The sequence below is a fragment of the Accipiter gentilis genome, chromosome 9 (assembly GCF_929443795.1).
Source record: "Accipiter gentilis chromosome 9, bAccGen1.1, whole genome shotgun sequence".
Lineage (NCBI taxonomy): Eukaryota > Metazoa > Chordata > Aves > Accipitriformes > Accipitridae > Astur > Astur gentilis.
Window position 1 is genome coordinate 7,631,096 of NC_064888.1, and position 20,521 is coordinate 7,651,616.

Consider the following 20,521-nt stretch of genomic DNA (forward strand, 5'->3'; position numbering starts at 1 on the left):
TTTTAAAGAGGTTACACCTCTGCATTTTCTTCCCTGAAGAGGGGAAGATGAATATTTGACTGCCTGCATATGAACGAGGTTGTACAAATGCATTTACAGAACCATGTATCTATTTGATAAACTCTGAATATGCCTCCCTAGCAATGAAGACTAGAGCTTTTGCTAAATCTGCTGCAGCCTTGTTCAATACTGCATTGCAAAGAGACCAGGAACTTTAGATTCAGAGAAGCCAAGAGAACAATGAACGAAATGGCAAGAGTACTAAATCCGTGTGAATATGAGCAGATCCCAAAGAAAGCTGGGCATTCGTTTTGAAAATGAAAATATTTTCAGGTCATCTTGACACTAAAACTTTTACAGCATTGCTTAAGAACCTGCCACCAGTCCTCTCTCATCTGAATCTGAAGGGGAAGCTTGTGCTGACAGCCGGACTTGAATGAGGACAGGGATATGAGACCCAGCTATTCGGGTGCTTGGCAGCATTCATATCAAGGCACTACGTACTGTACAGTCCCTCTTCTCCACTGATCAGAGTACGGCAATTCCTTGAGAAACTTCAGTTGGTTGGTGATGATGATGATTATTCTTTAGATAGCTACAAGAAATTATATTTGATAGTCTGAAGTCATTAGCTCCCAGCTGTGATTGCATTTTCTCCTCCCCCCTACCAAATATTGGCTTAGACTAACCAGAGGTTAGGTCTTCATTACTGAAAAGGAATTATTTAATCAAATAATATCCTTAAAATATATATACACCCTCTTGTCATTCCTAACATAAATTATATAGGGTTTGGGGCTTTGTTTGTTCGTTTGTTTTTTAAAAAGAGGTCAGTATGTAAGATCAGCACAGGAGGGCTACAGGTTATTTACTCACCCCACAGGGCATCTCAGCCAGCGGGGCAGGTGCCAGTGGTTACAGACAGCGTCACATTACTCCCTTCTGAAAACACTCAACTGCATTCTGCTTTGCAAGCTCATATTCTAACACCTGTGAGATTTATACAGGCTTTCTTTCCTAAGTCCCAGCTCAGGTAACAATGAATGTTCCCACTGCCCATATAAAACTCTATCATCTTTCCTTCTGTAAAGTCTGTTTTGCTTCGATTCAGCAATCTTGCTAGTAAAGCCTATTAAGTTCATATGAGTTATTACAAAAACCACATACCAATTTAAAGTTTGGTTGGAGCTATTTTTAGGAGAAAGGGCAAGTAAGAATATCTCCCATAACATGTTGCACCAGTATTACCGTACTATGTTTTTATACCTCTAGCGTTCTTATTGTATTTAAAGTGCTAAGATTTAGTTCTGCAGCTTTAAAAAGAATTACTTTACACAGAACAAATACCAAATTATATCTGTCATGAGCACAATCACTGCTAGTGTGATCATCATAATTTCATATCCCATTTAATCTCATTAACATTTTATGAAATAAGTACAATAAATATTTACTTCTCCATCACTGGTATGAGTAAATAACTACTCTTAGAAGAGTTAATTATTAAGACACTGTAAAATTAAAATAACTAGATGGTAGCAGTGGAAGATTTGTATGAAAACAACAGTGTGCAACTCAATTTCTCTAAGAGACATGCCATACGCAAGGCACTCTAACACCGACACAATAAACTAACACAGCACCTGAACATTCAGTTCATCATATCCTGGAAGACTACTATAAACAGGTTTTAAGTCAATAAAAATTTGGAAAAATACAGAAACAAACACTTGTAACAGTGCTCACACAGGCTGGGCCTCAATATCGCAAACCCAAGCCTTCTCAATACTGCAGCCACACAGGTAAGTCCACACTTTACCTATTTATGTAAAAATACTTAGCGAGAAATACTTATGGATTTTTATAACCAATAAATAACCACAGTTTTGACTTCCAGAAGAAAAATTAAAAAAGGAGGGAGAAAAATCAAATTTTAGTATGAATCATAGTAACTCCAAAAGGAAGCAGCTGGAGTAACACCCAATTTCTGTAAGCGATAGTTAAAAAAATCCCCAAAGATTAACAAACAGGTTTCTACTCCGACTTTATACTGACAGATTTTGTAACTTTTACAGTTCACAAAAACCTACGGAGATGCATGAAGCCCTGGGTTAAATGCTGAAGTAGATTTAGATGGAGACCCAGGCTGCTGCAGCGAAAGTACAGTTACTTCTTTGATCCAGTGCCTAAGTTCCGGTGACTTTTCAAGCACATCAAGTTTTCACGCTGTATCCATAAAAAGCATGTGACTTCCAAACCATAGAAGTCTTTTTATTGTTCTTATGCTGCCAATTCCTAGGTACACTCTCAGGGCATTAATACCACTTAAGAAACTACAGTGAGATGCTCTGAGTATTTCCAAGTAGATCAAGACACAGTGGATATAAACATATGTATTAAGTTGTCTTTTTTCATCTCATGACTAGTCAGGGGCACGACTGGAATTATAGGCAAGTGATATAAAAGTACAATTACTAAACAATGCCAAAAATAATAAAATTGTTACCATAAAGGTAAGCAGGTCTCAAAGTAATATTACCAAGTTCCTTGCAAATATTCAGGCTAGACATAAAACAGTCTCAGAGCAACAACTAAGGGTTAGAAACAAACCTGATCTTCTCCAAAGGAGGTGGGCTAAACTCCACAGAAATCCTCAAGTGATATACCAACCCAAAGGTGAATGTGTAATGAAAAAGAAGCAACCAGAAATGTTTTGAGATCTCAACCCTTCACTCCTCTGCCCTACAAACTCTTCCCCAGGACTTGTGAGATGGAGGGGATGCCGTGCCAGATGTGAAAACACATACTGACAGCACATTTTAAGGAACCTGGTTGGTAACCTCCCTTGCTCCTTTGGCCCTTATGCACATTTGTAGGATAAGGAGCTCCAGGAATACTCTTTTAATGCCACTGCATCGCCCAGGGGACTCTCTTCAAGCCCTACAAAAACAGTGTCTCTATAAGAGGCCAGCTCCCAACAAGCAGCTACTGAGATGTCTTGCACACCTGGAATGACACCTGATATTTCTGCCCTTGCCTTCTCCAGCACATCCTCTTAAACTCTGATCTGCAGCGTGGTAATTTTTGGAATGAAAACATCAATCCTTAAGAATCTCTTAAGCCCAGAGAGCCTTAGAAAATGGTCTTGCCCTTATATGTAATGGTCTTAGTGCTGGACGTAGGACATGGAGGGAGGGATTATTGATAAGTGACTGAAAATTTCCCAGAGGAGCAATGACCACTAAACTACTTATCTCCATGGGAAAACAAGACTCAGATGGGAAACCCATGAAGGCTGCAGGATTCCAGCGAGGAACAGTATCTCTGACCACAGGAATAATCCTGATCTGACTCCTGCCCAACTCTACAATAGCAGGGTAAAGAAAAAAAGAAAAAAAAAAAAGGCAAAAACCAGCTGAAAACATTAAACAGAGGACTGCAAAGAAGAAAATCCTGCCACAGTACATTTTCACAAAGGCAGGTTCTTCAGAGGCTAGTGATTTGTTGGCATGCTGTGCAGAAAATCCCACTTTGCCATAAATGTCTAATTGATTCCTTCCTACACAGTGCTCCTTATGGACACTGAGTAAATGCTCTCCAATCTCAAGAGCCATTTAACACCTGTGCAATGAGACGCTATTTTCTGACATTTGCTTGGGAAGGCAGATCCAAACCCCTCGAAAAGAGGTTTGGAAACTCAGGTAGGGCCCAAAACACTTGTACTGAAAGGTAGAATAAGTCTTTGAAGCAGAATTGCCCCAGTTGTGCTAGAAAAGCCCTGGTTGCAACGGATGCAGCTATTATTACCTTCCCGAGCATCCTTGGGAGATTCAGAAAGGTGGGAACATATATCAGAGGACCTAGCTACAATATCAGAAATATATTGGGGAAGAGCACTCAAAACTGTCCGGTCCTCCACCAAAAAGGCAGGAACTTCATGGTGGTCTGAAGAACCACCAGTCTGGAGGAAGTCTAGCAAGGATACTATTGGGCCACACATGACAAAATGCACTATGCAGCCAGGCAAATCCCTACCTCCGCAGACTCAACTCAGTCTCTCAGTCTCAGAGCATGAGACTCATCCAAAACGCACCGGCAGATGCAGAGTTCAGCCAGCATCTCTGGATTTAATTCACTGAACCAGAAACTGCATATTCACTCTTAGCCCCAGAGACTAAACAGATTAAAAACAGACTAAAGAGTTTATAAAATTTCTTCCAGCCAGCATCTTTTCACCAAAGCCGGGGGAAAAAAATCACCAACAAACCCCTCAGTATGGTCTTCTTTGAGATGAATGATGATCACCATCAGCGTTGGTGAATACCAACAAGGAGAAGCTTGTGCATTTGGACTTTGCAATGACAATAGTAGCAGGCTGTAATAAATTAAGGGACCTCTCGCAAGTGCAGTGTACAGCAATATAAAAATAAATGTGGTGCAGGTCAAGAGACATGATGCACTCTCTCTACTGAGGTGACATTACTACTGCCCCCATTTTGCTATTCTGGACTTGTACTTGGGAACAAAGTTATTTAGCCTACTTAAATCCAAAATGGGTCTCTGTTCTCCATTTCTCCTTCATTTACAAGAATCAGTCCTACCAAATCCTTTCTCTAAGAAGGAACCGACTCAGAAGACCCTGGGGCTAGAAGAGCAATTACATCCTATTAAATCAGATCCTTATGAGCGTAGTCCATAAAGAGACAAAAGACGGGTCAGAGGGAGAGTGACACAAAGGCAGATTGAATGCAGCATTTATGGATGACCACACATAGCATTCAACAGTCTGCAGTGATCACTGTCCAGTTAGGGGGGAAAAAAACCACATAACTGCACAGTTAGGAAAAAAAAGCAAACAGGAGAGAAAAGTGTGATGCACTTCAGCACACCTTCAGAAGTGAGAACAAGTATAAGTGCATTGGCCAACATATTGATGATAAATTTTACAGTGTCATAAAACTTGGGCAAAGGCTGTGATAACCCACAGGAGGCAGCAAGCTGATGTCTTGAGGAACAGAGATAGTATCTATTATGCCTGCTCTGGTTTTGATTCAACAGCAAAAAATCCCCAGAGACTGAGGAGTTACTTTGAGGATTTTACCCATCTGAGACCAGGCAACTCTGCTGCCTCTGATGGGAGGTCTTCTCCAGCTTCTTGCATTTCTCTCTGTAGTTCAAATGGCTACAGAGATTTTGTCCTCCCTTCTCAACACCAAGCTTGATGTTCTGGCAAATTCTGCAGTTTCTAGGAATACGTTCCTTCCCAAGACATCTCTGACTCCCAAAAAGCCATATTCCCATGGGAAGTCACAATTAGACACTTCATTGCTTTGGAGAAGCTACCAAGAATGAAGCAAGAAACAAAGTCTCCCTTAAAAATAAAAGGCGAATCTCCATGACTGAAGACAAAATAAAATGAAATTTAAGAAGAGAGGGAAACTACTAAAACAAGGGCTGGGGAAAGTGTAGGCTGTTTCTCAACATGGGTTCTTAAAAAGCTGCTTCTTCCCTTTTCGTGCCTATAGAAGTCCATAGGGTCTGCCCATAGGCAGAGCTATTTTTCTTCACTCAGGTTCTCAAGATGTGGTGCAGAGGTGCAACCTCAATATTTATTTGCAGAAGGACAAACAGTCAGGGAGGATGTTACAGCACCTACTGCCAATACAAAATCGTGAGTGACAGAATAGTTAATCCAAGTATTTTAACCTTCTTTCCCCCCCGCCCCCCGCTCACTGTATTATTTCTTCCATACTTTATAGGAATAGCAAGAAACATAAAAGGAGGACTCCTTACACCTATTAATATAGTTTCTAAAAAAATTAGAACATCTGTTTATAACAGCATGACTGTTATTCACATGAGACACTAAAACTTGAACTTTGTCACCTGATTTATCTACAGCTCTGCTGATATATTTTCCTTTCATAATGCAACCATCAAATTTGACATACTGCAGTTGACAGGCTCAGACAGAGAGGGAGCACAAGAGGAAACATTTGGTTTCAGATGTGGGATATCACATTTATCCTCATTAGTGTGAGGTAACACCCACACATAACTCAAACCTGTCGACACAGTACAGATCTAGAAGTATCTCTCTGAAAGAGATCTTTTCAGTTTTTCACATTTTTAAGTGGTTTCAGAAAATTTTAGAAATGTTATGCCCAAAGAAGGCATAATGACAAAGAGGTCAACAAATGCAAACCTGCAAAACTAGAACTTGGAAAATGTTTGGGTTTTTTCCTTAAAAAAAAAAAAAAAAAAAAACTGGAGGTGGTGGACTAATTTTAGAGGCAGAATATGATTAACCAGCAAGAACCTTTTTTGGCTCTAAAAGTAACTTCAATTTTAAGACAAACTATCTGCTGAACCACTCTTAGAGCAACATCCTTTCTCATAAGGTAGTATTTCTGATAAGTTTATTTTATTCTCAAAATTGTTTTACTTGCAGAGTCAAGAGTGCCAGTATAGACTAGTTCAGATATATAAGTACATCATCACTCATCCCCCTTTTCACTACCAGTCTCATCAGCCTGGAGGAATACTGTTGCTGTAGGTGGTCAGAGCATGTATGTTTAATGCTTCCAGTTATTTCAGCCCCTAATGAATACTTGCTTATATCACAAATAAGTTAATTTCCACCTTCAAAGCACAGCTATAAGGGAATTTTTTTGGTGTTGATAGAGATTAAGGGCATCTCCTTAGCCAATTCAGTTAATATGCAAAAGTTGTGGGGTCTTCTTGCTACTTAATGAACACAGGGTAATTAAGGGGTGTTCCCTGCCCCAAGCTATTTCAGAACCTGATGAAATACCAGTTACACCTTGCTACTTCATATACATCCTTCTTCTGTAGTTCATGAGCCACCAAAGACAAATGGACACGTGCCATTTGCCTCAAGAGTCCGTAAGAACCAGCTTCCTTCCCATACGGCTTAAGAGAAAATTTTGGAGGGGAAGAGAAATGCTTAACTTGTACAAAATGCTACTCAGGAAACACAGGTTGCTGGTACCACCCAAATCCAATGGCTCTCCACACCCTAACTGAGGTCTCTGCCCTGAGAAGTCTTTCACAGGCATAGGACCTAGTTTGCGTTACTATTTAATGGTCACAAAGATACCTGATGACAGCACCACTACTAAGGAACAGACAAACATTTAAAATGCAAAGAACAGTCTGAAAAGAGCAAAAACCCTGCCTGAGGTCAGGTAAGGTGTAAAGCCATAAAGAGATCTCTTTTCATTGGGCTCCGATTGCGATGCTACTTTCTCTCCCACCCTGGCACCTACCTAACAGTGCCTTTTCTGGAGCCCTTCAGGGTGTTGTGCCTCACTGGGGGTGCCTCCTATTAGGGTTTCCCTCCTCTCTGGAAACAATACATTGGCATCAACCTAATGAATTTTATTATCTGAACAAATGTATCCTTGACTATCCGCATTTAACACAAGGCATTTTCAAAGGTGGTCTGTGCCACAAATCCATCAGACCCAGTTACCCCAGAGGGCTAAACTAAGTAACGGTACAGCCAGGATGAAGCTAGACAAATAAAGTGTTTTAAAGACTTGGATATGGTGGGGCCAGCAGTAGTCCTGGAAGTCTGAAGCAGGTGAATTGGGGGCCCTTATTTTCCTGGAGGTAGAAATCTGGCCAGCAAGACACAGACTATGGCTAGAGTCAGCCCAGAAAAAAAAAAAAAAAAAGCTTATTAAACTTATTAAAAGCAAAGCAGCCCTAAATTGGGATTCTGCTTGATGAGAAATTTCAGCTTCAGCTCTAGGCTTATAGCTGTTTTCTCACTACTGGCCCAAAGAGGAACAAGAGCCCAAGTTCAACCCAAACCAGTATTTCCAAGGCTTCCAACCTGGTAGAAACAGCAATCCTTGGGTGTTCATGCCTAGGACCCTGTCTGCCTCAGTGCAGCAAGGCTGTCCTGGAGACAGGGACCGAGAAGGGATCTCCAACAAGCACAACTCTCATTCTGTTGCTCCTCAGGGCTGTATCTTATGAAAGCCCAGGCAGAAGCCCACCAGAAAACCAGGCAAGTTTCCAGTTAAATCCTACCTAAATAAAAGAAAAAAAAAGAAAAAAAATAAAGCTTAAAAAACCCAAAAACCAAAACCACAAACCACACACACCGGCGGGGGCGGGGGGAACCCACACAAAAAAAACACCAAAACCACAACAACCCAAACTCTTTGCATAAAACTTTTTGGATTCAAGAAATGCAGCACCAGTCCAAAAAGTCCAGATGCACACCCAGGAGAGGGAAGTCTACCAGGACTGGGGCAGCCTCCTCTTTTAGAGGTTATTGAGCATATTAGCAGTTCTGGGTTTAAAGGGTGAGACTAACCACACATCTCCCTTAGCCTTGCACAATTTAAGAACTATCCTATGCAAACACCCTCAAAAGCGAGGTTCCAGATCAGTGCATGTTCAGGCCAGAGGGTATTTATATTGAGAGCTCCTCAATCTGACATGTATCTCCCTCCTCTTGCGACTGACGAACAAACCCAATCCAGCTAAACCACGGCACATGCCAGAGGCACACTCCTACCTTTCAAACTCAACACTTGCCTCTACCCAGCATGCTGCAGATAGAGAAAACATCTTCCTTTTGAACTCAGCAACTCATTTTGATTTCCCTGATAGTACCTCACCATTTCTACTCCAAGACCTTTCCCTCAGCTTCCTCCTCTCCCCATCTAAATCACAATTTACAGTATCCTCCTATTTTTCTGTACTGTGTTTCACTTCTCCCTGCCCAGGTTTGGAGTTTGACACATAATAGGTTGAATAATAGAATGTATGAAAGATTTTCTCCTCATGTTTTCAATAACCTCAGTCTTTTCTCAAGCTTCACTGTATTAAGCAACTTTTCATCTCTAGAGTCCAACCTGCTTATACCATTGCTGCTCTCACTCCTGATAACAAAAAAAAAAATACAGGGCAGGAAATCTGATGTAAAACATGGAATAATAGGACAAAGAATACAAAGGTTTTACTCGGTCATCGCATGCATGGTAGCACGTGACTGGAGAGGAAAGAGTCAAGCCTACTAGTGTGGGTAGGGTTGAGCAAATGCAGGAATAAAGATGACTGCACATGTAAACACAATAGTGGACAGCATGAAATTACCTTTCTGCTAGAACCAAAGAGAACATGGAAAAGTGGAGTCAAGCCTTTTCCTAACTCTTTGCAGAGGTACAATGCTACAGCCACTCCCACCCAAGGAACATAGAAAACCTGGAATTACCTTCAGAAAGCATCATCAAGCCATAATGAAAAAGAAAGAGTTTGGAGGTCAACACTCATCATTATCCAGCCTTTTAAGATTCATTGAGCTCAGCAAGCATCACATACCTACAAATTTTAACATCCATGGTAAAAAACAAAAATACTCAATGATCATAATTATAAAGGTCTCACCAGGACAACTAGAGAGTCCTTGTGTCCAGAGGGGAAAATTAAAACAGACACTAACTACTGCCTCACCCTGATAAACGAGAACACAGAAAGTAACAGTGAAAATGATGGATGTTTTCAAATCCATCTTACTTAAATTATTATTTAAAATTAGTCTAAGGAAACATCACCAATATATAACTCAGACTTCTGGTAAGAGGCTCTATCTAAATGCTGAATCATAAATTATAAACAAGCATAAAAGAGTATTGGTTATCAAATGCTCTGAGTAATTTGTATTCATCTTAATCACAGCTTTAAGTCCAAGTAAGGAAAGAAAGAGGAATTAATGGAAGAAGCACTTGCAGCGTTTATTTGATTTTTGAGAAAAGAAACTACCTCTCAGTAATACTCACAAAGATGGGTTTCTCCAGTAGAGTTTTGTAAACAATATAGTTAGAGGGCATTGGGGGGGGGAGGGTAATAATGGAGAGAACACAGAATGATAAGCCAAAATAAGCTAGCGAGCCTGTTCTCATAACCATAATCCAACCCATTTGATAATGTCTTCTTCCATTTCCATTACTTTACCATCACTCATTGCATTATGTCTAAACACAGACTATAAACTCTTCATAATTTTGTTTGTAAAGCATTATGCATATTTACAGAGCTATCTAAATAATCTTAAATTAAGTTACAAGACGAACCAAAGACTGGGGGAGAGCCAAGTCATGCCCTCATACACAGAGGGCTGCCAGAAGAGCAAGGATAAGCTAAACTGCCCAAAAGACACAGAAGTTGTCTTTGACACACATTTGTTTTTAGAAGACAAGAATCAAGAATTCAGGGATAGAGTTTGGACCAAGAATTAGAAACATCTGGTAAATTCAAGGAAGGAACAGTAATAGCACATCATCCCCAGATGTATCAAATAAAGGGTCATCTGAGTACCAAGCCATGTTCAATACTCCAAACCGTGGTGGAAACAGTTCTACCCATAAATCCCCCCAAAATCCTCTCTAAAGAATGTGAAGAGGCTGGACAGGAGATAAGTATATGCTGATTTTGATGTGTCTTGTTGTTATGGGGTTTTTCAAGGAACAACATTGAACACAACTCCAAAACCAGCCATGCAGCAAAAATACTGTGAGCCTGCCTCTGATGTGGTGGTATTTCAGGAAGCAAGCACAGAGCTGTGCTGTAAAAAATCTCCACATTTTTACTATGAAAAAAATTACTATTCAAATATTATTTTAAAGCAGTTTTTTATTATTGATAGAACAGATCCTGTACCTCATCAAAGTAGTCTCTGTATGCAAGTGGAGGATTGAAAGACCTAAATCCTTCCAGCTGGGGCTGGAAACATGTAATTTGCTTTGGCATCCCCCACTAACCACTTCATAATGCAAAATACCATTTGAATGTGCAAAATTTAAAAATAATAAAAGCTGAAGGAATTAAACCTGTGCCTTGAGAAAGGACTTAACCTTAAAAGGACAGAACATTAAAGCTGTTTTGGGAAACTAGTGAAGAGCATTTGCAACTATACAGCATTAACAGTTTGGGAGGGAACAATGTTTAAAGGATGGCTTACTGCCTTGAAAATATTTTTGTTTAAAAGAACAATATAAGAAATGAATTTGTGCATGTACACGTACATATAACACACAACTTACATGTAACTTGTAGTTTTCCCATATTTGCTCAAAAGATATGGGCAAGCAAGAAAGCTCCATTCCCCTTAGGTGTTATCTGGCCAAAATGCTTGCAAGTCTACCAGATGGCTCTGGTAAGAAGCAAGAAGAATTTAATAAGCATCTATCCCTTTGCCTTGTACCAAATCAAACTGAGAATTTGCTTGTTGTGTTAGCTGAATTAAAACAGTGACATTTGTCTCGGAACTCATCAGTCACTCTCAGAAGAGGGACGCTGTAGTAGATGGACACAAGATTTGATCAAGCTTAGGAACTCCTACAGATGAACATACACTTCCTTTAAAAAGAAAACATATATATAAAATATGCCCAATTTGACATGTGAAGAGTTAGAGAACTTGGAAAGAGTAAGATACAAAATGCAAATAGCTGACATTTTGGAGAAACACAGCATTAGCAACACTGATCCCATTCAAAGATTTTCAGAAACCTGACGGCTCCCAAGAACAGCAGAATATCCACTGCTCTCGTGTTCCACCAAGAAAACAAAACCCTGCCACAACACATCCTGTGACAAATCAGATGTGATAAACTGCAGATGCTACACTTATTTTGTGCACAGAACAGAAAAATACCATTTTCTATTACACAATGCATTGCTTCTGCAGAGACCCCCATGTGCTTTATCAACATTTATAAGCTTGTCCCCACAATGCCCTATAAGGTAGCAAGCTATGACCATGTTCTCCTTGCTTTACAGTCATGTCCCATTTCCATAACACCATTCTTTCTGTTAAGTTCCTAATTGAAATAGCAAACCATTGATATTGCCTCAAAGCCAAAGAACTATACTTAGTGGAGGTTTATTCCAACAGATCTCAGTGCAAGGTTAACAGCTTTCACCCTCTTTCTTTATATAGGGAGGCACACTAGTCAGAAACTTTCCTGGCAAAAGTAGTCCACACAATTTTTCAACAACCATATTTAGACAACATCTTTAGCCTCTTTCTTTGGAATGATTTTTCCCATGAAAAAAAGGTTTTGTCTCTGTATGTGTTGAAAAAAGGAAATAAATACTAGCTTTTTAAACTGTACCTTCCATGACATACACCAGGGAACCCACATCTCCTTCCTTGATGATGCAGCTGTCTTTGCCATATTCCACAGGATACATACAATCCACAATCTCCTGGATCTGAGACAGTTCCAGATTCTTCATGAAGTCATTGTCAAGGATCGCTTCCTTTATTAGCTCCTTGGATCTGTGGCAAAAAAATACAAGATTTATACAAGTGTCCATCAGCTGAGCTCATTAATAGCACGTGAAGTTTAGCACAACCGCACAGTGCCCCAATGTGTATTTCCTTGGCAAAAAGTTTCAATATTTTCCCTAAAAATCTGATAAAGTCCATCTGCAGAGAAGTAAAAAAGAATTACAGAAATGTTAACTTGTAATTATTTTTTGTAAGTAAGTTTTAGATACATCACGTATTGAAATAAAAATAGATTTCATGTGATTGCAAGATGCTCTTTTAGCTACAAGTTTCACAGCTATAATAATACAAAAGAATAACATAGCTACTTGAAATATCTTCCATATACAAAACTGAAAGGAAATACAAACATGAAGTTAAAGCATTTTTAACTTAGTTTATTATATTTTCTATTAATTTATACAAACTAGACCACACAAAAGCACAATACTGCACTGATTCTTTGAGTATTAATCAAATACCAAGGGCCGTCACATGCACTAGGGGAGTCAACACTGTTACAGGAATACCACCACCATTAATTCATTTCTTTGATAACTAAATGGAAAATTTTGAAGTTATATTAGTGTGCACAGCATTATACGTGCCGTTTTGGTTTGGCATGCCATCAGTTTGGAAGTCTGGAGTTCTTAGTAGCTAGTTTGCAAAGTCGAGTAAGGAAGGAGCTGTTTCTGAAGATACAGATTTCAGAACTCAAAGTTCACGCATTCTCTGTGAGACTACCCAAATGGGTATGTAATACAACCCGCTATCTCTACAAGTGCCTCTGCCACTGTCATGTTATGACAGAAAACGTGCAACAAAACCACTGATGTGTTTTTCCTGATTTTCCTGAGATTCTTTCAGTTTCTACAACTAAAGTGCTCACCACACAGTGAGTCACACTCAGGTAAACCCTCCCATCTTCCCTTCAGACTGTCAAGTTCAACTTCATCCATCTGCTACTGCAGCTTAACCCCCATATTATGACATTTTGCAAAAAACTCATAAACCAACTTGTGCAAATGAACAACTGAGAATGCTAAATCTAGAGGCAGACCAAAACTAAAGCCCCTAAAACACCTACAGGCTGGACACCAGGTCCTCGGCCCTTTATTTCTCACTCTGCAGATCGCTTCTGTGGGCTGAACTATTTGCTAATGTGAACATAGCCCAGGCAGATGACAGCTACCTGCAGAGCTTATGCATTCAGAAGAGTTTTACCTTTTTGAAATATGAATATGAAACGTTTTCAAAGAAAGATACGTTAATGGATCATGTCTTCTTGAAAAGGAGTCAAACTGGGACTTCAGAAGTCCAAAACCAGCCAGACAGCCTTGGAGATATTATGACTGTTCTATAGTCCTTTTAAAGTATAACCCAAGGTTATATGCAGCACAGATTCAATCCGTTAACATTTAAGATGCTTTTTATGCTTTTGGTAGTTATGAGGTTATTTCAACAAAACATGCTGCTTTACATCAGAGTCCACCAGTATTGACCCAGCCGAAGCACAGGATGGGAAGCAGACCAGACTTTGCAAGTACCGTCTACAAGACGACACGGACTCAGACCGCTACAAAACCCGTTTGCTCTTCAGAAATTTCATTTGACTTCATATACTGTCACTCCAATTCCTTGTGCATGCAAGTAAAAACCACCAGAAAAAGCTACATCTGTTTTACTTCTTACTTTCAGAAATGCAAGAAGCTGGCAATTTGTAGCGTTGACCAGATGACGGATAACACTATTTCCTTATTCCCTCCTCCTGTGCTACAGCGAGACTACGCTTTCTATGCTATGCCTTGACTCAATACTGCTCTTTCGGTCTTAGCCACCCCCACAAGTCCCCCAAATCCTCCTAACAAAGGCACTAATTATTAGCATTACTCAAACTGCCCATCAAAGAAGAAAGCACAATAAAAGCTTTTGCATTAGTCATATCAACTAGCATTACAATTTCAGCCATTTATTTCATTCCAATGCTCAAAATGAGGCTTTCGCCTTGATAAAATAAAATCAGCCTTTCAAGTGGAGTGTTTGTAAGAATACCTGCAAGAGACCGGAGGGAATTCAGATGTGGTACGAATCAGGCCTCCCGCATTAATTTAGAGGCCCTCAGCAAAAAACAATGCTTTTCTTGTCAGAATCGAGCACAGGGAAAGATTTGAAAAGGAACCAGGAAACTTGGTCTAAACAACAGCAAAGGAGCAGCACAGGGGCTAGGAAAACCCACTAGAAGTCTGTTTTGGGGAGAAGCAGCAAAACATACACAACATGAACGAACTTAGGAGAGCAGCCCAGCAGAGGAGGACTTTGGGGTGTTGGTTGACGAAAAGCTCAACATGACCTGGCAATGTGCGCTTGCAGTTCAGAAAGCCAACTGTACCCTGGGCTGCATCAAAAGAAGCGTGACCAGCAGGTTGAGGGAGGTGGTTGTCCCCCTCCACTCCACTCTCATGAGACCCCACCTGGAGTCCTGCATTCAGCTCTGGGGCCCCCAACATAAGAAAGACACGGACCTGTTGGAGCAAGTCCAGAGGAAGGCCATGAAGATGATCAGAGGGCTGGAGCACCTCTCCTATGAAGACAGGCTTAGAGAGTTGGGATTGCTCAGCCTGGGGAAGAGAAGGCTCTGGGGACACCTTATAGCAGCCTTCCAGTACCTAAAGGGGACCTACAGGAAAGCTGGCGAGGGACTTTTTACAAGGGCATGTAGTCATAGGACAAGGGCTAATGGGTTTAAACTGAAAGAGTGTAGGTTTAGATTGGACATAAGGAAGAAATTCTTCCCTGTGAGGGTGGTGAGGCACTGGCACAGGTTGCCCAGAGAGGTTGTGGCTGCCCCCTCCCTGGAAGTGTTCAAGGCCAGGTTGGATGGGGCTTGGAGCAACCTGGTCTAGTGGAAGGTGTCCCTGCCCATGGCAGGGGGGTTGGAAATAGATGGTCTTTAAGGTCCCTTCTAACCCAAACCATTCTGTGATTCTACAATTCTATGAACCTTAGGGAATTCATGAGCTTAATAGTATCATTACGGTCTAAGAGTACATCTGAACCACCTGATTCACAGCCTCTGCCCTTCAACATAGAAATATCAGAGAAATTAAAGCTCTGATGCTCACCAAGTAATTCAAATCCTTTTAATGACAATATGAAATACATCCATTAAGAGGAAAAACACGCCGGCCGGGACATCATTGTGGCAGTTTCATCTCTGCCACATCTAAGCATCTTAAAATTAGGTATCTCCACAGAGTGGTCTGGATAATAACTCAGACACTCTTGAATGTAACCAAAATAGATATTATTATTTAAGGATGATTAGTTAACATAAGATTTCAAATACAAAGAGCATAGCATGACAGAAAAGCACCTCCAGCTGCCCATAAACAGTGCTGGCTGTAGGAACAAGCATCTTGCGACCCAACTGTGTATTTATGAGTGTATTCGCATCAGACTAAACCATGCTTCATAGTTTCTAAGCTACAAACCTTTTCATCAGGAAGTATTCCAACCACCTTTAAAAAAATGTAAATAAAAAGCTTAGTTTGATATATTTGAAATAGTTGATACTAAAAATACATTGTCATAGCTACAATAAGAGTAACTCTAATAAGAGAATATTTGTCACTCTAATAATTAAAAAAAATTATTCATGCAATGTAGATTACCATTCCCACATACTTGCACAGGCCAGGCCTTCAAGAGCTTCTACATTATTTTACAAATTACTTATTTACAAATAAGTAATATTTACAAATATTTACTTATTTACAAATGCTTTTCTAAACCACGCCATTCTTTAATCATCATCATTAGTGTTTTAAAACAGCATCTATCCCAGACATGTGAATACAATCTACCTCATAATACAAAAAATGTATTTAAAATGGTCAAAAACTCGCTCCTGCTATTCCAAGTGGATTAAACAAGATACTGCTGTTTCATTACCTCTTATTTTCAAATACTATTTATTCTGTATTTTCTGATTGAAGTTTCTAATAGAAAACAATCTGCAAAAAAAATGAACTACAGTGTTCGTAGGGGAACTATTTCCAAATGATGCTGTTTTAAGAAGGGAGCATTTTCATTAATATTTACATAGCACTGAAGTGAATGGCTCCTAATGCAAACCGACATTCAGAGTAGAAAGTAGTTATTGTCATCTTTACTCTCCAGAGGTAGGAACCTGGCACTAAGCCATCACTATTTTTCTGAAACATCAATGATCAAATGTGATGGAGACTTGATGAACAGTTTAAAACAGGGGAAAAAAAAGGGAGGGGGTGCACAATGGGACAATCCTCTGCAATACATCCTTCCCCAATCAGTTTAAGTCCACCAAGGTAATTAATAAGGCAACAGTAGGAACAAGCTAATTGCACTCTAATTTGCAGAAGTCATACAAAAAGCACCTTAAGAAGTTTGCTAAAAATACACTTAACATGTAGAAACCTCTACACCTGGTTGCAAATGCCTCTCAGAACAGAGGATATAAACGTGTCAATGCACACACTTCCTAATCCTATACTGGGGGCTGCTCCAGTCCTCCAGCCAGATCAGAGACAGCCATCAACCCCCCCAACAAGCCAGCTTGGGATCAGCAAAATGCATGGAAAAAAATTCAGCCACTTTTTCTGTTTCAGCAGACAGGGGCTCTGCACAGAAGCTGTATTTCAGCTGTACTGGAAAAGGCTTGTATTAAAGGTTTGCCTTATTGCAGTGGCCATAAAATGCAGAATTTGGCCGAGCATTTTGCTCAAAACCCTGCTGCTAACATCCGCTGGCTACTCAAACAAGCATGAAGGCAGAAGATAAAAATTTTGGTTTGTAGCAGATGTGAAAAGACAAAGTGAGATGTTATGCAGCCCTAGATGAGAAGCAACGTGAATGCTACGGTAGTTTGCAACATACACAGTAAAATACCAAACCCTGTATTACAGCCTGTTGTTATCCTGACAGTAATTTACATTTTACAAAGAGCAACAAATAGTCATCTCAGGCTCTTCACCCACTGCAAAAAAACCACATTATCTATGCTAGATTTGTACCTTCGGGCACGTACGATAAATATTAGAACAAAAAGTTAATCTTCGTCCCAAAAGGTCTTATTTCAACATCGGAAAAGCCACGTGCTGAGTTTAAGGAAGGGAAGAATTTAACTGCAGGTGGAAACACTACTGCCATATACATCAAGGGACGGCAGAAATGCAAAGCCCTCCTTGACACTACTGTGCTGGTATAGCATCAGTTTGCAAAGGAGTTTGCAGGAACCTGAGGTTCAAAGGGAGCAGCAGTAGCTACACAGGTATCATTCTCCAGGTAATCTACTGTTGGCAAGAGTTGATTAAACAGAGGTGGATCAAGAAGAATAAAAGAAATTAAGAGTTCAATTTAGACAACATTGACACAGAGCAGCTGGAAGCAGATCTGAATTTTATGGTGTTCACAAGTATACCACCACAGCTATGTACCGAAACCATTTTAAACTACCAGAAAGAAAAATGAAAAGCAATGTGCTAGGCAGACAGGGTGGAAGATGTCTCAAAGAAGGGAAGAAAAAGCGCATTTTGTATTAATAGTCAAGAAGAATTAAAAAAATACACAACACCTTTTCTTTAGCTGTTCCTGTCTCCAAACTTTTATTTAAAGCTTTCAATATGAAATTTTATGCCAATCCTAAGGGGGGGGAAGGACTATTTTTACTAGAGCCTCCCCCATCAGGAGTCTGCCAACTACTACTAATGACCTAAAGCCCCATATTTAGGAGGGAAACATCTACAGGAATTTGACCAAGGAGAGAGACAGAGCTTACTTCCAGGGCTGAAGCTTAAAGCAGTAAACTGCAGCTCCCTGGGAGATGAGAAGTCCTTATTTACTCATATGATAAACCTTGCTCAAAGCTACTACAACCAGTGGCATCTTTTTTGTCCTGTTTCATCATTGGTGTAAAAAAACAAATTAAATACACGTTAAATTAAATCCTTTACATCTATCCACCAACTAAACCTATCAAGCATATTTATAGAAACTCATGCCCAAGCACTACTTTTTGGGGGGAGTTTCCATATCCATATCCCTCCACAAGGAATTAAGCTTATTTCAGTAGATAAGAAACATAGAAAAAGATCTGCGGCCTCTGACCCAGAATATAATGAGCTATACAAGAGTCCAGACAATCCCTACAACAACCATCTGTTTCAAATCCACACCGTGAAATGTTTAAAAGTGTTTATTTCTATAAAATGTGGCCATGGAAAAAAAAACCCACTTTTTTAAAAAGAGAAAACATGGCCAAGTATTACGCCTGCTCCACATTTCCGGAAACGATTCAGCAGGATACGAATGCACTGGAAAAAGTGTTAAACAGATTTTTTTTTTTAAGTTGTACTTAGACATACCTCCATGTCATAAGGCGCCATCCATAACACAAAAAGCAAAGGCTGCAAATTTTTAGCAGGTTTGGGGAAGCTCTTTGCTCAAACCCCACATTCACGGAGCTTTTAACTATGTTTTTAGCCCTTGTGTACATAAAAGAGTACGCAAGACTAGAACATAAACTCACACGCTGCTCTGGAATAGGACCTCAGCATTTCAGCTCCCAGTCTAGTTAACACCAAAACACTGGAGTTACCAGTTATGAACCTTTCTATCTCTTTAACCAACAAAACTAAAGAAAATCCCTGATGGAAGGATGTATGTTTAATCACTGAGGACAGGCACATCACAAAAGGACAAGTTAAATAATTTGAGTAAGGTGTGTTAAAAGTTCTCTATAGAGATGCTCCCTTCCACATGGAAAAGCCTCCACCTTCTAAAAAGCAGTAAATATATAGATACAGAAGCCTTACTAAAAATATTGCTATTGCTTACTATAAAATTATTCAATCCACCAAGTGGCCCATAGATCCTACATGTATTTATCTGCATACTTTTATCTTCTTGGCTCTATTTATGAATACTGTGGCCTGGCCAAACATACAGAGGTTCAAAAATAACAGCCAAAAATCATAAAGCCTGTAGTGCTATCAAAATGACTGTCAACAAGAGACAGTAGTCAAGATCTCTTCCTTGCACTCATCCCTTCTCAACAGGTTGTGTTACATATTGATCTCTTAGGTTCCTACATAAGAAATAGAGGCAGAAAGTAGAACTTTCCGAGATCATTATTCGATCCGTCTACTACCAACTTGAAGTCCATAGCCCTCAGGAAAGCTGGTTTTGCAACCAAAATGTTTATGTTGTAAGAAAAATTATTTGTGCCAAGTCAATCACAGAAAGATGGAGGGTCCTCCCCAACTGCTCCAGGAGGTTTTTCATTAAAGGCACTAACAAACATCCGCAGCACAGGGCAGTATATACTTTTTGCACGACAGCAATGCAATAGGACCTGTCGCTTTCTGGAGTGCATAATACTGGATAATGTCTTTAAATACTGAAGGCTGAAAGTGAACAAGTAGATCTTCTTTTACAACTTACTGCTAGGAGCAGCACAGTACAGAAAAGCCCAGACCTTTTGGTAAAATCTGGGTTTTGTTTGGACTGTAATGCCATTAATAGTTGATAACTCTACATTAGCTGTTTGTTTTGGCTATGGATAAAGACCACTTTGAATGTTTCTTAAACGGAATTCTAAATATAACTCCAGAGAGCTATTCTTGCCTCATTAACTAGGACTAAGAGTAGGATTCAAGTCCGGGACTGAATAACATGAAGGCCCTTAAATATTCTTGTGGATTTTCTTTACAGTGCTTGCCTTTCCCACAACATACAACCCACAACGTATCTTCAAGTTGCAAGAGGAAATTTCTACGTAGGATCTTAAGCAGCTTCAGCCAAGACTGTTACTGCATTGGAAAGTTGGAAAGAAGAGTATGTTCCTCAGAAGAGTACACTAAAATTTTTTAAACTGACATTTTGATTGAAGAGACAAGCAACAGGGAAAAGTAACTGTGCCCTGATCTAAACCTGTACAAAAGGAAAATAACCCCCCATTGTCATTTTTCTTATACTTAAATACAACTTACAGTTGCAGAATCGAGTTGCTCTGTAGAGAACACGTCGATCAGATAGCTCCACTTAGGATTTCTAAATATATCAGTAAAACATGCAGTTCATTTATACTGCTGTTCATTATATCATATTTTGGCATTCGACATTTAAAAAGCAAAATAATTTAAGAAAAAAAATTTTAAATCTCCTTTCACC

General features: G+C 39.7%; 1 protein-coding gene across 2 annotated transcripts in view; it reads right to left on the minus strand.

Moving 5' to 3' along the window:
* Window positions 1–20,521, minus strand: part of PRKG1 (protein kinase cGMP-dependent 1) — a 527,620-nt gene that overhangs the window by 449,216 nt on the left and 57,883 nt on the right. For both annotated transcript variants that reach the window (XM_049810177.1, XM_049810176.1), the window contains exon 2: window positions 12,156–12,322. In XM_049810177.1, the coding sequence (XP_049666134.1) occupies window positions 12,156–12,322 (167 nt within the window). The remainder of the gene's footprint in view (window positions 1–12,155; window positions 12,323–20,521) is intronic.